The following is a 14648-nucleotide window of genomic DNA, read 5'->3' as shown; positions in this document are numbered from 1 at the left end:
TGATTTTCAGTTAATTTTTCCTCTCTGCTCCAAATAGCTGCTGCAAGTGGGAGGATAAAGTTTCCTTAATCAAGAATGCCCAATAAATAATCAGAGGGCTACGATCATCTATCAGTGTAATTTGTGTACTTTGGGCCTCTACGATTGTCCCATTATGCTGTTTTCTGAATGCACTGATGGTGACAATCACTTCAAAATGCAAATAAATTTTGTAACAAGCACGGCACATACCGCAGGTTTAGTAGAAAAATAGGAGAAACCCAACACGAGTTTGATTTTTTCCCTCTCTAACCAGGCATGCTTTCATCTTTCTTTCCAAAAGCCACAACTTATTTTTCCGTTAAAATCGATCGATCAAAAGCAGACTACAAGCTGTGCTTCAAAATCTGGAAATCGTTTATCATTATTGTGCAAAAAAGCACAAATATTTCAACACTAACAAGACTAAATTTAAGAACACACAAAGTGCCCTTAATCTTCCTAACCTGGCACTGTGCCAAAAATGGAGCAACAAGAGATCTTTGGAATGCTCCTCAGCTGAAAAACATGATATTTCATGGAGAAGCTATAGCAATATGGAGAAGCTAAAGCAATTCAGAGTGTTCCAAATCAATAGGGAGGGGGACAGGATTGCTGATATTTTTTTCTAAACTATTCACAGCACTCCACTGCGCACTAAAATTCTATGCACCTATTTTGTACTTGAAATTCTATCTATATAACAGTCTTAGCTACTTGTAGGTAAAGTTGAAGTGGTCTTGGGCTCTAGATGGACGTAGACTTTTTAATAATTCTTACTTCCTCTGTTTATTCATTATTAGGTAAATAACAAATGGAATCCTCCCCCCCCCCCCCCAAGGAAAATAGGGAAGTAATATCATGAGAAATCAAATGATGTGATCTTGTGAACCATGATAAGGATTGGGCATACGTGTCCTGTTCTTTTAATTTTTCTTTTGTTCTTGATTCAAATTGACTTCTCCTTCTGTTTCTCTCGTAGCATACTAGCATGTTCAGCTAGAGCAACCTACAGTCTCTCTCTCCAGCAATCTTAACTTCCAAATATTGCTTCATAAGAGCTCTTCTTGACGCTAAAACATGTTGAAAAACATATAGGCAAAGATAAATTGTTAAAAGAGAGATACTGCCATTGTAAGGTTTTGAATTTCTTGTTCTTTTGTTTTTTTTTGGAGAAACAGCAACAGATTTTATTGAATTTCCAACATCAAATACAGTTGACCATAGGCATGACCATATAGAACGACTCCGAAATGATCTGACCACCTTACCTGACTCTATTTATGATTACCTCCATACCAGACTTTACAACCCCCTCTTTCGCCAAGGTGTCAGCCTCACCATTAGCCGAGCGTTCGAGTGACAAAGAGAGGGAGAAATCCTCCGGCGGCATTCTCGAATTTCCAAAATGGTACTAGCCAATTTCCACAGACCGCGGGCGTACCCTTTGGCTCAAGCGATGGCAATTGACTAGTCGCCTTCCACTATAAGCGGGAGGCATAGATGACCTACTGTATGATTTGGAGATGGGATTGGAGATGTAGCTTTGAATTTTAACTTCATGTGCATAGTTTTGATTTTTTTTCCTTAATCTGCATAAGAAGAGCTGTAATTCATCTAGAAAAGAACTTCTCGTGCTGTAATTTACTACAAATCCTGATTTGGTATTGATTTCCTTCTGAATATTTTCTATATTATTTGTTTCTTTTGTTTACATACTACTTTTTCTTTCCCACATAGGCTGCTATTACGGCAGAGTGAACTGATGAATCCATACGGAAAACACTTAAAAAACACACATCACAACACTAAGCATGTTCAAATGAATTAGTTCTGCCTATTTGTCAAAGCTGTATCATAAGCTTTTGTAAGCATCAAAGTCAACCCTAAAATGTTTGGCCTCCTAACAAGAGAAAATAACCAAAAACAAAAGAAAAAACAAAACTCTTTCTGCTGTCATTTCACAATTCCAATTATGAAAATTATATATATAAATTAGCACATTTATTCCCTTCTTCTCAAGAATTACAATAAGCAGCAAATGGGTGGGATGAATTTCTACAAATGCCTCTCTTTCTTACAATAATGGAGACAATAACACCGTTCCATCTCATTGTAGATTGATGGCTACTCCTATGTTTAAATATGATCTTTCTGTTTACCAATAATCTCCACATGAACATGCACCATCTCTAAAATGATGGTACCGATTGACGTCTCTCACTATTATTTCCCGCTCGACAATTTTGGAGATAAACTTGATTGCAGTATGACAATCATCACAAACACGAAGGTTCTTGGTCACTAAAAGCCTCGTTCCAGGGGCTGTATTGATGAGCCCAAATGCAATTGCCAATTTTTCACTATGACTACACACCATGCTCATCTTCTCATCATCTTCTACATCATGGAACACTGGCCCAGTATCCGGGGCATAGCCAGCTTCCCTCATAAGTCCTCCCAACCTCTCTAGCTCCACATAAATCTCATCCGATTGAGGGTGCGAAACATCCCCTGCTAAAAACGCATGGACTTTGTTTTTAACTTCAATCCAACTACAAGCAATGCTCTTCTTCAATCCTCTCTCCTTCATCAACTTCCTCAGCTCAGCAACTCCCTCCCACTTCCCGGCTTGCGCATAGATGTTGGATAAAAGCACATAGTTCCCTGCATCATCGGGTTCCAAATCGATCAGCCTCTGTAATGCTATCTCTCCCAACTCTACATTTCCATGAATTTTACATGAATTGAGCAGAGCACCCCATATGCCAGAATCCGGCCTTACGTTCATCCCCGTGATAAGATCGAATGCTTCGTCTAGTTTACCAGAATGTCCAAGGAGATCGATCACGCAAGTATAGTGCTGAACTGTCGGTTCTATCGAGTAATCTCTAACCATCATATTGAAGAACTTCCACCCTTCATCCATCAAACCTCCATGGCTACAAGCCGATAGAACTCCCACGAATGTGATATGGTCCGGCCGAATCTCCTCCTTCATCTCCTCAAACAGAGCGAGGGCTTCGGTAGCATGACCGTGCATTCCATATCCGGATATCATAGCATTCCAAGAAATAAGCCTCTTCTCGGCTAGGCACTCGAACAACCTTCTAGCAATCCTCACCCATCCACTCTTAGCATACATATCTACCAAAGCAGTCTTTACTTTGTCTTGCGAGTCAAACCCATGTCTCCAACTAAACCCATGAATTTCCCGCCCCTGTGGTAGAGCGGCAACATCGGCCGATGCTGAGATTATGGTTACAAGAGTTGCAACCGTAGGCCGAAAACCCATCGAAGTCATCTCGCGACATAACGAGAGTGCTTCGGAGGGATGACCATTTTGAGAGTAAGTGGCAATCATTGAATTCCAAAGGACCACATCTCTTTGTGATATTCTATCAAACACTTCTCGCGCACTTTCAACGCATCCGCACTTGGCGTACATGTCGACAAGAGCAGCTCCAACAAAGACATCGGATTCCCATCCGGTCCGTCTCACGTGGTCATGAATGTCTCTTCCCTCTTGAAGAGACGAAAGGGCTGAACAGGCTTTAAGAACAAAAGGGAAAGTGAAATTGTCGGGCTCAAGACCGTAATCAAGCATTTGGTGGTAAAGGGAGAGGGCTACCTCATGGGGTCCATTCCATGCATACCCGCGAATGAGAACATTCCATAGGAAGATATTTCTCTTAGGAATTTGATCAAACAGTTGGTGGGCATATGACAAAATATTGCAGACAGAGTATAAATTGACGAGTTTGGTACCCAAAATGAGGTTGGGGTTGGGGATGAGACCAGTCAGTAGAAGGTGAGCATGGATTTGTTTTCCGGGCTCGACGGCTTTTCGATCGATACAAGACTGAAGAAGAGAAGAGTAGTATGATGTTTGGTTGGGATTATCTGAAGGGATTATCTCTTTATTGGGTTTGTATAGTTGGGGAGTTCTTGCAAAGGAATGCAACTTTGGATATTGATTTTGTAATGAAGGGGCTAAGAAGCTGAAAGAGGGATGTGGAGAACGAGAGGCTCTCCTTATGGAACAAAGCATTGTTTTGAAGAGAAGAAGAGATGAAAACTCATTGCATGAAAAATTCAAATAGATGCAGTTTGGTATTCTCTCAACGGCTATTTTCCCTACTTGTGGGAGGAATTACAGGAAGAATTTGGCGGGAAATATGAATCCTTGTGGAGAAATAAGGTGAAGCTTTAACAATAGGCCTTATTAGGCCACTGTGTCACGTGGCATGATCAGGTCCGTTGATCTGACTGGCTGACACAAGTCTTGCCCTCTTGATCTATTAGACCTAAGTTACGATTAGCTAAAAGAAGCTAAAGCATTGATTTTTTTGTAGAAGTAGATCGTATGGATGAATGGACGCCCATTTGAGTACAACAGATCAGTGACCGGGCACATGATGGTATTCTTTTTTAGATTCATATACATGGGACCAGTAGTCCCACCAGATTTACATAGTATGAGGGTCCTGGAGCATGCTCGTATGTGGGACCCAGTGTTGATCGTGAGGATTGATCAATGGTCCTAACCGCGATCATTTGCGTACTCGGACTCGTTTTGATTACACGTACTTCTAAGTGGGTCCCATGCAATACAGTAAATGTCACACATGATTTCATAATCTAGACCATCCATCAAGTGAGATGTATTGAGGATAACAGTGGTCCAGATTTGGCATTGATTGAACAATCCTGACCGCCCAATTAATAGTCTTCTTATCCATAAATATGAATCTTCGGTGAATTATGCTTTGACACCATTTGTTTGAAGGCCTCTAATTGGATGGTCAAGATCATCCCACTCGTGTATAGCTTTTGGACCATGATCCATCCGCTCATTGGACCAACATTTTCTGACTGAGGCAAGTTTTTCTTGACCATGGCCCTGTTTGGATTGAAGGAACTTACCGGAAAAGTTTGGAACAGATTTTTTTTCACAATTTTCTGATTTTCTATTGTCTGATTACACAACAAATTCGTAGTGGGATGCTTATGCAAAGGCAACCTATACAATTTCAGTGTGAATGGCTATTACCTATCCACATAGGACACATACATGTATTATTCTGAACTCGACAGCCATTTTCAGTGATTTTTTTGTTCTATTTTACTTGTAACTTGTTTGTATTACCCCATTATAATAAGGTGAAAACAATTTATTATCTATTTCTATTTTCAGATCTCTTTGCTTCCAGAGATTGGATTTAAAAATTTAGAAAAATATGCATGTGGAACCTGTCATTGTTTTGCTTTGAATTCTTCTCTTTTTCTTTTCTCTGATCTTTGTAGACTTTTTTTATTACAACAAGAAGAACCCGCAGCTGTAGATCAACTGGTGGAGACTTTCTACATCAACCTTGAGGTCTTAGGTTAAATCCTAGCTTACCTAAAAGAAGAACAACCAGAGGAATCTCTGATAAATAGGAGCCTCGTGCACTGGGCCGCCCTTTTTATATGTATGTATGTATGCATGTATATTTGAGAGATATTTTCACCTGTAATAAAAACCCATCTTGATGGATTTGTACATAGTGGGGCCCTCCTCTAGGACATCTTGTCACTTTGGGCTGTAATATTTCTTTTCGATGGAATAAAATTTGTTACCTTTTGAAAAAAAAAAACCATCTTGATTTTGGTAAAGACTATCTGATTATATTGAAAAATGTATGGTAAATTACAACTTACAGTATAATTTCAACTGCTAAACTTACAAGGAAACCCAACAAGCCACCCACTATAACCTCAAGCTCTGTGTGACCAACTGATTCTTTCAAAGGATAGTACTTCCTGTACTCTTTCTTTAGCTCATCTTCAATGTCACCTACTGAATTAGATGGCATTCCATTCGGCCTGCTCGTTAACTTTGGCAACCTACAAAAAGAAGGGGCAGTCGGATTTTCCGTGTAAGAACTCACTGTCTCGGATACGGATAGGAGGGGAGAAAGAGACTCTGAATTTATGGAGGATGATCCCAGTTTAGAGTCAATCAAATCATCCTTTTCCCCAGAGGGAGTTGGGTTCTCTTGGGTCCTCAGCAGTATTGTGTTCAGTATCTTTGCATGGTAGCCCACTTCCTTTCTCACCCCCTGCAAGTTGTTACACCAACCCAAAAAGAAAAATTCTTGGTCAATGAAGCCATTGTCAATTTCAGAGTATCATTTAACTACAAGAAAAGTCAATCCAAAGGAGATGTATCATGTAAGGCTGAATTTTTGCAAAGTGACGTAAAAACATGTAAATAGTACAAGAAATAGAGAGTATAAATAGCATTGAGAGCGATCTGTTTTGACATGCCAGTATTCGATGATCTCTCTGTTATTTGTAAATTTGCAATCATACATGGTTGTCACCATGGTTTTAAATTTCGACCGAAATCTTCGGATTTTGGTGAAGACCGAAACCGAAACATTCCGAAACCAAAATAGCAGAAATTTACAAAATTTCAGCAACTTCGTTGAAATTTGTTAACAAACATTAATTTTTTATTCTTTTACAAAGTTTCGATCGAAATCACCGAAATTTCGGTCGAATCGAAATATCGACCCAAAAAAATGGTATTTTGAGCGCGTGTACCAAATTTCGATCAAAATTTCAGTTTAGGATAAGTCCGAAATTTTAGCCGAAACCGAAATTTAAACCCATGGTTGTCACTAACGACGACATGCAAATTATTGAGGATCTGAAATTTGAAGACCTTGTTCAACATAAAAGGTTGTATATAGAAACTCAAGGGTCTCCCATAGAGGATTCTTTAAAGTTCCTACAGAGCAGAGGGAGAGCTTCTTAATTATCCATGGATCTAATGCAGGTTGATGGACAAGCCAGTTTGCAAGATATGTTACTTGCGCTTTGGTTAGTCAGTCATTACATGTATGATCCAGGAAAGCTCGTCATGAATTTGCATAACAAATGCCGAAGATCGAGGCGAAAGGATTGCCTTTTGGCCTAAAATGGTACGAAAAGCATAACATTGGACCTTTGATTGTCGAAGGTGATTCATCCAATGTCATTGCATGGGCGCTAAACAGTTGTAGCGGACCCTGGAGGATGTACCAAATTCTAGATGAAATATGTGAGTCGGTGCACATCTTGCACCGACAGATTTCACATCGAAGAAGATCTACAAATGCGATTGCGGATGGCCTCACAGAGGATGGTGTTAATTCACAGCATACGAATGTAATCTGTACAGTTACCCTAGTGGAACTGTAACTCTTTCCCTATGATGGGACCTGGGTGGCGGGTGCTACTACTTCGACCAGATTTCCCCGCATGGGTGTATTTTGGGGACCGCTGGTCCCTCCTCATACACTTTTCCATTTTCAAGTGCAATAAAAGTTTTAATTTAAAAAAAAAAATACCAAAGATCAAGAAAATAATTTTAGCATGTTCAAATTTTAGTATAGATGTGTTCCTACAGTGATGCTAATTGGGTTGCATGCGTAAGGGTGCGTTCAGCTGACTGAAGAAAATATGGATAGAAGCTTACATTTTCAGTATGCGATACTAATTGAGTTGCATGCCTAAGGATGAGTTTGGCTGCCCAAGAAGAAACTATGTGTATAAACTTACATGCAATATGCGATATGCGCTGATGTAACCGATTGCATATTGCATGTAAATTTATATCCATATTGAGCTCTTTGGCTGGCCTAAAATATTTTCCCATATATTTTGGATTTTAATATATTACATTTTAAACTACTCTAAGTATGATGGGCCCCATCCTAATTACATTAATACCTAAAAACTACCTTATCTCTTAATTCTTGCCACTTATAAAGATGGTCTGCTAACTGATCCTTGGACTTGACATATGGAGCATAAGTATGTCTACTTAAAATCTTTTCTCAAATAGAGTGACAATCAACTTCAATATGTTTATTCTTCTCGTGGAATACTAAATTGCCTGCTATATAAGTTGTTGCTTAACTGCTCTGGTTGTCACAAACTCACAATATATCTTTGTTGTTTCTGAACCTAAATACCTATCTTAGATATAAGAGTTTTCAGCAACATTAACTCACAATTAGTGTGAATCATTACCTGTACACAGCTTTTCACTTGATTCAGAAACTACACTCGCTTTTTTTACTGTCTCCAAGTTACCAAGTTCCCTTCAACGAAGGTGCAATATCCAGTAGCAGATCTTATATCAGATGGAGATCTTGCCCAGTCAACATCAGAATAACTTCCAATACTGAAATGACTATCGGGCAAAAATAATCCCTTTGGGATCACCTTTCAGATACTGTAAGAAGCACCTAACTGCTTGCAATGAGGAACTCTTGGGTGAGTTCATGAACTGACTTACTACACTAGTGATATAGTCAAATACATAAGTTTTCCAACAAGTCATCTGTATCTGCCTGTATCATCAAATAACACTCCATCATCCTATAGTAAATTAGTGTTTGGGTCCATAGGAGCATCAACTAGTTTTACCCGACAGACCTTTCAACATATGTTAATAAATCTGTCATACACAATGTGACAGACTAATACCACACTAAAATCTAGATACCTCGATACTAAGAAAATAAGTTGCTGCCCAGGTCTTTCATCTGGAAGTGCTGCAAATTATGCTTATTCACCTCATCAATTCTTATCTAATAATTGTCTCTAATAACAATGCCGTCAACATACACAACCAAGACAGTAATACAATGTTCCTATGAACTCATTATTCTTTGTTGTATCAGTCTTCCTGTAGTTTTAAATTTTTTCTTCTAATTTCTAGAGAAAAACTTGAAAATCTCAGTTGATTCTTGAGTTGAATCAGACTTGATCCCCTGTTGAGAACAAGTTGGGTTTTCAAGCTTCTAGACAAGGCGATCAGTCATTTTTTTATTAGTGATGGTATTAACTGGAGGAGTTTTTAGAGATAGTAATGGCGCCATCATCTACGTCTCTTGACTGGTTGGAATAACAGATTCTACAGAAGCGGAGGTTCGCGCTCTTAGCGTCGGAATGAGCTTATTTATGGACAAATAGAAGGCAAGATGGAGGTAAGGCACAGGTCCATTGAGATTAGCTAAGTTTTTGGATGAGATTAGTTCTATGATCACCGATAATTTCCTTTCTTTTGTTCATATTCCTAGGAGTGCCAATGATCTAGTGGATCGGCTCGCTAAATCTAGAGCATTGAGAGACTCTCTTTACTACGGCTCCACTCTCCCCACTGATGTGAATATGTAATCTCATATTTTATCTGAATATAGTCATCTTTCTTCAAAGATGGTATTAACTGGAGAAACATATTCTGGTAATGGATCGATATGTTTATGTTGAATTAAGATAACGAAGAATCTAACCCACAAAGAAAAACAGAAATAATTCACATATTGATGGGTGTAAATGTGGACAGACATGGGAATGGAGTTAAAGACTCGACATTTCCAAAATTTGGGACACAAATACAGATATAGGTGTGCCATATCATGAGATAAGACACAAGACACACACAAATTAAACATTATAAATCTTAACAAGATTTATAATAAATAATCTTAAGATTTATAATAAAGATTTATAATCTTTCAAAAAAAAATCTTACCAAGATTTAACCTAGAAGATGGAATTAATAATATACGGACATAACATCCTCAACTCAACTCAACTCAACTCAACAAAGCCTTTGTCCCAAACTAGTTGGGGTCGGCTAAATGAATCCTTTAGAAAAATTTCATGAAGAAGGTGATATGGACATAACATCCATGACTAAAATATTCAAAAATATAATTGTTTTTGAATATGTAACACTAACAACCAAAAAACATGATAGTTAATTAGGAAAGAGTGCCATCTGTTCAAACCATGGTGATTATTTTAACCAATCAAGGTATCCATCTAGTAACTGATGTGATTACTAGTATTGTATGGAGGCAGACACAGCAAGTTGGGCCTACACAAGTATAAGGGGATCATGAGTGTATTGTGTTCTTGCTTCAAATAGCAGTATCAAATGCAAATAGGAACCCCATCAGAGCGAAAAGATAAATGAAGTATCCTTACAGACAGGGGCAGAGAAATAGTAGGTACCCCGAGAAAGCATTTCCTAAGAATTTTTTTTGAATGGTAACATTTCCAAAGATATTAAGTCCTTTTTTTATTTATCTTTCCTTGAATGGGCTCAACCTAAGAAATGTTAACAAGTTCTTGCATCAGAAAACAGCTAAGGTTGCGATTCAGCCCCATTATTTTCCGTAAAAATTGCAACCGAAACTAAACCCTAAAGCCGTGTTATGGGTTCTTCATTAACTTAAAACACAATTTCCCAAACAAAGTAGAAGCAAGAAAATTGGAATGAAACATATGAAGCAAGTGATAATATATCCTGACAGAGAATACCCCTTCTTTTCATTATGTGTTTAAGCAGGCTGTGGAAGCATCTTTATCAATTGTAAACATCTACCTTCATGCTGATTAATTCTTAACTTCTAATTAGGTCAGCATAAGCACATTGTAGACAAGATAAAGGAAATAACAAAATTATGATTACCACATCCCCATTGAAACCAAAATGTAAAGTAAAAACATATGTACCTGAGCATCATACATGACAATGCCAGCAAAAACAACAGTCATGCCAAAAATTGAATCTGAGAAACCCCTGCATATCAATATCCGACCGACATAATTAAACAAAACCGCAACCAAGCCAATTTAGAATAAACACTGAAATTTTGTCATATAGAAAGTACCCACTTATGGTAGCAACCAATAAATCAAACAAGGGTTCTCTATATCCATCATTTTACTTGATACAGAAAGAGAGTAATCCATCACTAAAATCTCTGAAAGGTTTCGCTTACCTTTCTAGACCAAGGCAAGTTGCAGCAGCAACAACTCCCTATGACTCCAAAAAAGAAAAAGAAAAAGAAAAACAATGTAAAGGATCAACAAGCGAAGCCCAAAAAATAAACTAAACATCAATTGAATTTGCAGTATGATAAATCCGCCCCCGTTGTTCAATAGGAACACCCCTTTGAGTGCTTTTACAAATAAAGTCAAAATGGTTGCAGAGTCATATCATCACTGAAAGGGGCCCATTTTTCATGGTTAAAAAGGGGGCGCATTTAGCATGGTTAAAATGGGGGCACATTTAGCATTTAGCATGGCATTGTTCATGGTTAAAATGGGGGCACATTTAGCACAATCCTTAGCACTATCAATCCAAACTAGACAAAATTAATGATCTCCCAAGTCCCCAAATCAAAGTCTATGTCTACAAACTGGCAATTCAGATTAGAGGTGAATTATAACAACATCAAAATTCAAAAAAATAAAAATAAAAAACGATCAAGAAGAAAATCGGCCTTACCGCCGAATGGGTCGAGGGCATTCCACCGGATCGAATTATAGCCCTAAAATCGACACCATTTCCATAAAGAGCAGAAGTGAAAGGCTTTGAGAACTGCCCAATTGCAGCAGAAAAAGCAGCAGCAACCAAAGGCTACAAGAACAAATACAAATAAAAACCAAACAATCAATAAAACAGTTGGGTTTTCTCTACTTACAAAGACTAATTCGAATAAAAACTAAACAATCAGTAAAAGAGTTGGGTTTTCTCTACTTTCTCTTCTCATTCGAAATTAGGGTTTACTGGATTTACCTTGTTGTGGACAATTTCAGCAACTTCTTCAAGTCCAATGCTCAGACAGATTACTTGGGCTGTTGGTTTTTTGAATGGAAATCGATTATTAAGCTTATGGGCTTTGGAGTGTGAGAAGAAGGTCTGAGAAAGATGACGAGGAAAAGTTGCAGAAGAGGAAGAAGATAGTAACATGATTTCCCCCCTACTGTTCATGAGGGCGATTCATATGGCAGGAAAATTGTGCTTTGTTTTCAGTTTTTGGGATTAGATTTTGTGCATTTTCCTGTCGTTCTAAGATGGAGTGACAGAGTGAGAAGCCATGAGACTGCGACCACCACCCACATGATCTCAGCCGTTTATCAAGTGGGTCCACTATAAATGTGTGCCACAGACCAAAATCAAACTCATCAGATAATGCGAAACAACGGATCCAGTGGGGTCCACCATAAATATGTGATGTAGACCCACATTGAACTCATCTGACAATCCGAAACATCGGATCAAGTGGGGTCCACCCTAAACAGATTGCTTGACTAAGTTCTCTTATAATAGTCAACTTGCAACTCACAGATCCAATGGTTAGGATTGTCTGGTTAGAGTGATTTTTTGGTGAGCAATCGGGATCATCTTTGATGTACTGTGGGTGGGTCCAATCACATGACATCTGATCTGACAGTTGCAAACTAGTGAGATTGCCCAAATAGAGAGTGACTTTGATTTTCACATGGCTGGATCCACTTGATGAACGGTCGGATTGTGCTGATTTAACAATCACGAGGGCACCTCTGATAACAGCCTCTCAAGTCTCACCCTATTCGTGCCAAAACAAGTTGCCTAAATAAATCCACGTGTAAATGAAGAAACCTTTAATTTCCTTTTTTCTATTGAGTACAGGAAAGTGAAACCGTGAAGGCCATGTTTGTTTTAAGAGTATGCCAACCGAATGTGAGTCAAACAGGGCCGTAATACAGCTTGCATTTGTAGAAAATTTGACAACCACCACGAATATATTATAAAAAGTTTTGGTGGTTCAGTAGGTGCCTACTACGTCCACAGGCAAATATATGAGAATTCCACTTTTAGTAAGAACGAGAGATTATAATAACTTTCTCTTTGACCTATGTCTACACCAAAATGCCGAAACACCTTTTCCAATAATCTTTCTAAACTCTCCTCTCTCTTTACAAGAGACTTTCTCATCCCATGACCAATTAATAAGGTATGTTATACCTTATATTCTTGGGTTTACTAAACATGAGAATCCCTTATAATAACTTTCTCTTTGACCTATGTCTAGGCCAGAATGCATAAACACCCTTTTCAAATAGAGAAAAGGGTTCCTAAGGGTGCCCTCATATAGCTTATATGAGGTGGCTCTTTAAAAACATAGGGGCCCCACATTGTTAGGATGATCCGAAGCATTCATTTGAAAGGCCACATCATAGATATGGTGTGTACAAAAAATCAGCTCCATTGGATCATCCTAACACCTCCAAAAGTAGGGGCAAAAATGGATAGACACATTTTGTCCACAAATCTGCCCATTTTTGTCCCCACTTCTGGAGGGGTTAGGATGATCCAATGGAGCTGATTTTTTGTACACACCCTATCTATGATGTGATCTTTCAAATGAATGCTTCAGATCATCCTAACAATGTGGGGCCCCTATGTTTTTAAAGAGCCACCACAGCTAAGCTTAGCTGAGGGCACCCGCAGGAACTGCAAGCTCTTTCAAATAATCTTTTTAGAGAAATTATATGATGCCCGACTGTGAGAAAGAATGTAAACGGCGGGTAGAGGCAAAACCTGCTGCCTTGGTTTTTGAATCAAGAAAAAGTCAGAAAAAGGGCTTTCTCTTGGATTAAAAATCAAAGGAGAGATGGTTTTCTCTCTCCGCCCTTTATAATCTCACAGTCAGGCATCATATAAGTTCTCATCTTTCTAAACTCTCATCTCTCTTTACAAGAGACTTTCTCATCCCTTGACCAATTAATGAGGTATATTATACCTTATATTCTTGGGTTTACTAAACATGAGAATCTCTCTCTCTCTCTCTCTGCCCTATAAGATAGTCCTGACGAAAGTGAAATATGGACACCAAATGATCCACCCCTTTGTATTTTAATGACACTAATGATCCTTAGAGTACATGCCAATGTTTTAAAGAACCAATGTGTTTCTAAGAGGGATTTCCTTGGAAATGCATTAATCAGTTATGAGGCTTGGGTTTATAAAGCTTACTGTTGTAATACTTCCCACTTAGCCACCATTTCGGTCCTATTTTATTCTTTCTACCATAATCTCTCCAAGATCAAGGTGGTCGTCATTTTTTTCGCAAATAATGAGGCTCTTCATCTTCACACCTGTAAACTTGCAATGATCTGGATGATGATGGGTTTTCTCGTAAGGCCCAGTTTGTTTTGGATTTTGAGAAGAGTCCAATGATCTGTTTTAAACTAGCGATCAGGTCCAGAAATCCAAAATAAACAGCGCATAAGACTTATAATGGCATCATATAAAAGCGAACGCCATTTGTTCATAATCCAAACCATTAATCTAAGTCTTTCTATGCATGGGCTATGTACCAAAATTCACACCTATAGGCTGATTCTGAACCTCTAGTTTGAAGTGTGAGAATTAAATAAAAAGCAACCTAGGTTCATAAGGAAAGCCTCCACGAATCCGAGGCTCAGAATCATCAAGTGGGTCTTGGTGTATGGCCGTTCATAGAAAATTCTAATATATAAATGGCTTGGATTATCGAACAAGTTGCCCCACTTATACTTTCCAAAGAGGTGGGGTGAAAACGCTAACAATGGGAAGGCTTGCTACTATTCAAGTGGAGAATAGCTAATCCCAGGTTATTGAAGATAAAATTATCAAGGGCAACAAGCCAATCCTAGGAATAACTTCTCCAAGGATTTCTATCCCGCGGGGAAAGGAAGATTCCTCACACCCACACAGGACAGAGAAAAACAAGCAGCCCAATATTCTTTCCAGGTGTAAAACCAAAAGC

The 14648-nt window shown here is 38.5% G+C and overlaps 1 protein-coding gene and 1 pseudogene across 1 annotated transcript; both read right to left on the bottom strand.

The window, feature by feature from the left end:
* Positions 1–1954: 1954 nt before the first annotated feature.
* On the bottom strand, positions 1955–4383 carry LOC143860802 (pentatricopeptide repeat-containing protein CRR2, chloroplastic pseudogene; annotated as a pseudogene).
* Positions 4384–5666: 1283 nt separating this feature from the next.
* Positions 5667–11944, bottom strand: LOC143862308 (Acid phosphatase/vanadium-dependent haloperoxidase-related protein). Its single transcript, XM_077373326.1, has 5 exons — positions 11651–11944; positions 11360–11491; positions 10851–10888; positions 10582–10648; positions 5667–6122 (listed from the first exon to the last, which is right to left on the bottom strand). The coding sequence occupies exons 1-5, from the start codon at positions 11843–11845 to the stop codon at positions 5718–5720; spliced, it is 837 nt and encodes a 278-aa protein (XP_077229441.1). The 5' UTR covers positions 11846–11944; the 3' UTR covers positions 5667–5717.
* Positions 11945–14648: the final 2704 nt, after the last annotated feature.

Source organism: Tasmannia lanceolata, unplaced genomic scaffold, assembly GCF_043159265.1.
Source record: "Tasmannia lanceolata isolate RefF3 unplaced genomic scaffold, GAP_Taslan_0.1 ptg000037l, whole genome shotgun sequence".
Lineage (NCBI taxonomy): Eukaryota > Viridiplantae > Streptophyta > Magnoliopsida > Canellales > Winteraceae > Tasmannia > Tasmannia lanceolata.
The sequence above is the reverse complement of the archived record's forward strand: the minus strand, read 5'-3'. Positions and strand labels throughout refer to the sequence as shown.

Bases quoted from the DNA above. Each gene is read 5' to 3' on its own strand.
- LOC143862308 (XM_077373326.1), bottom strand. From the start codon at position 11,845: ATGAACAGTAGGGGGGAAATCATGTTACTATCTTCTTCCTCTTCTGCA. The intron at 10,889-11,359 runs GTAAGGCCGATT...TTGGAGTCATAG, and splicing joins TGCCCTCGACCCATTCGGCG to GGAGTTGTTGCTGCTGCAAC. The intron at 6,123-10,581 runs GTACATATGTTT...AACAACTTGCAG, and splicing joins TTGTCATGTATGATGCTCAG to GGGGTGAGAAAGGAAGTGGG.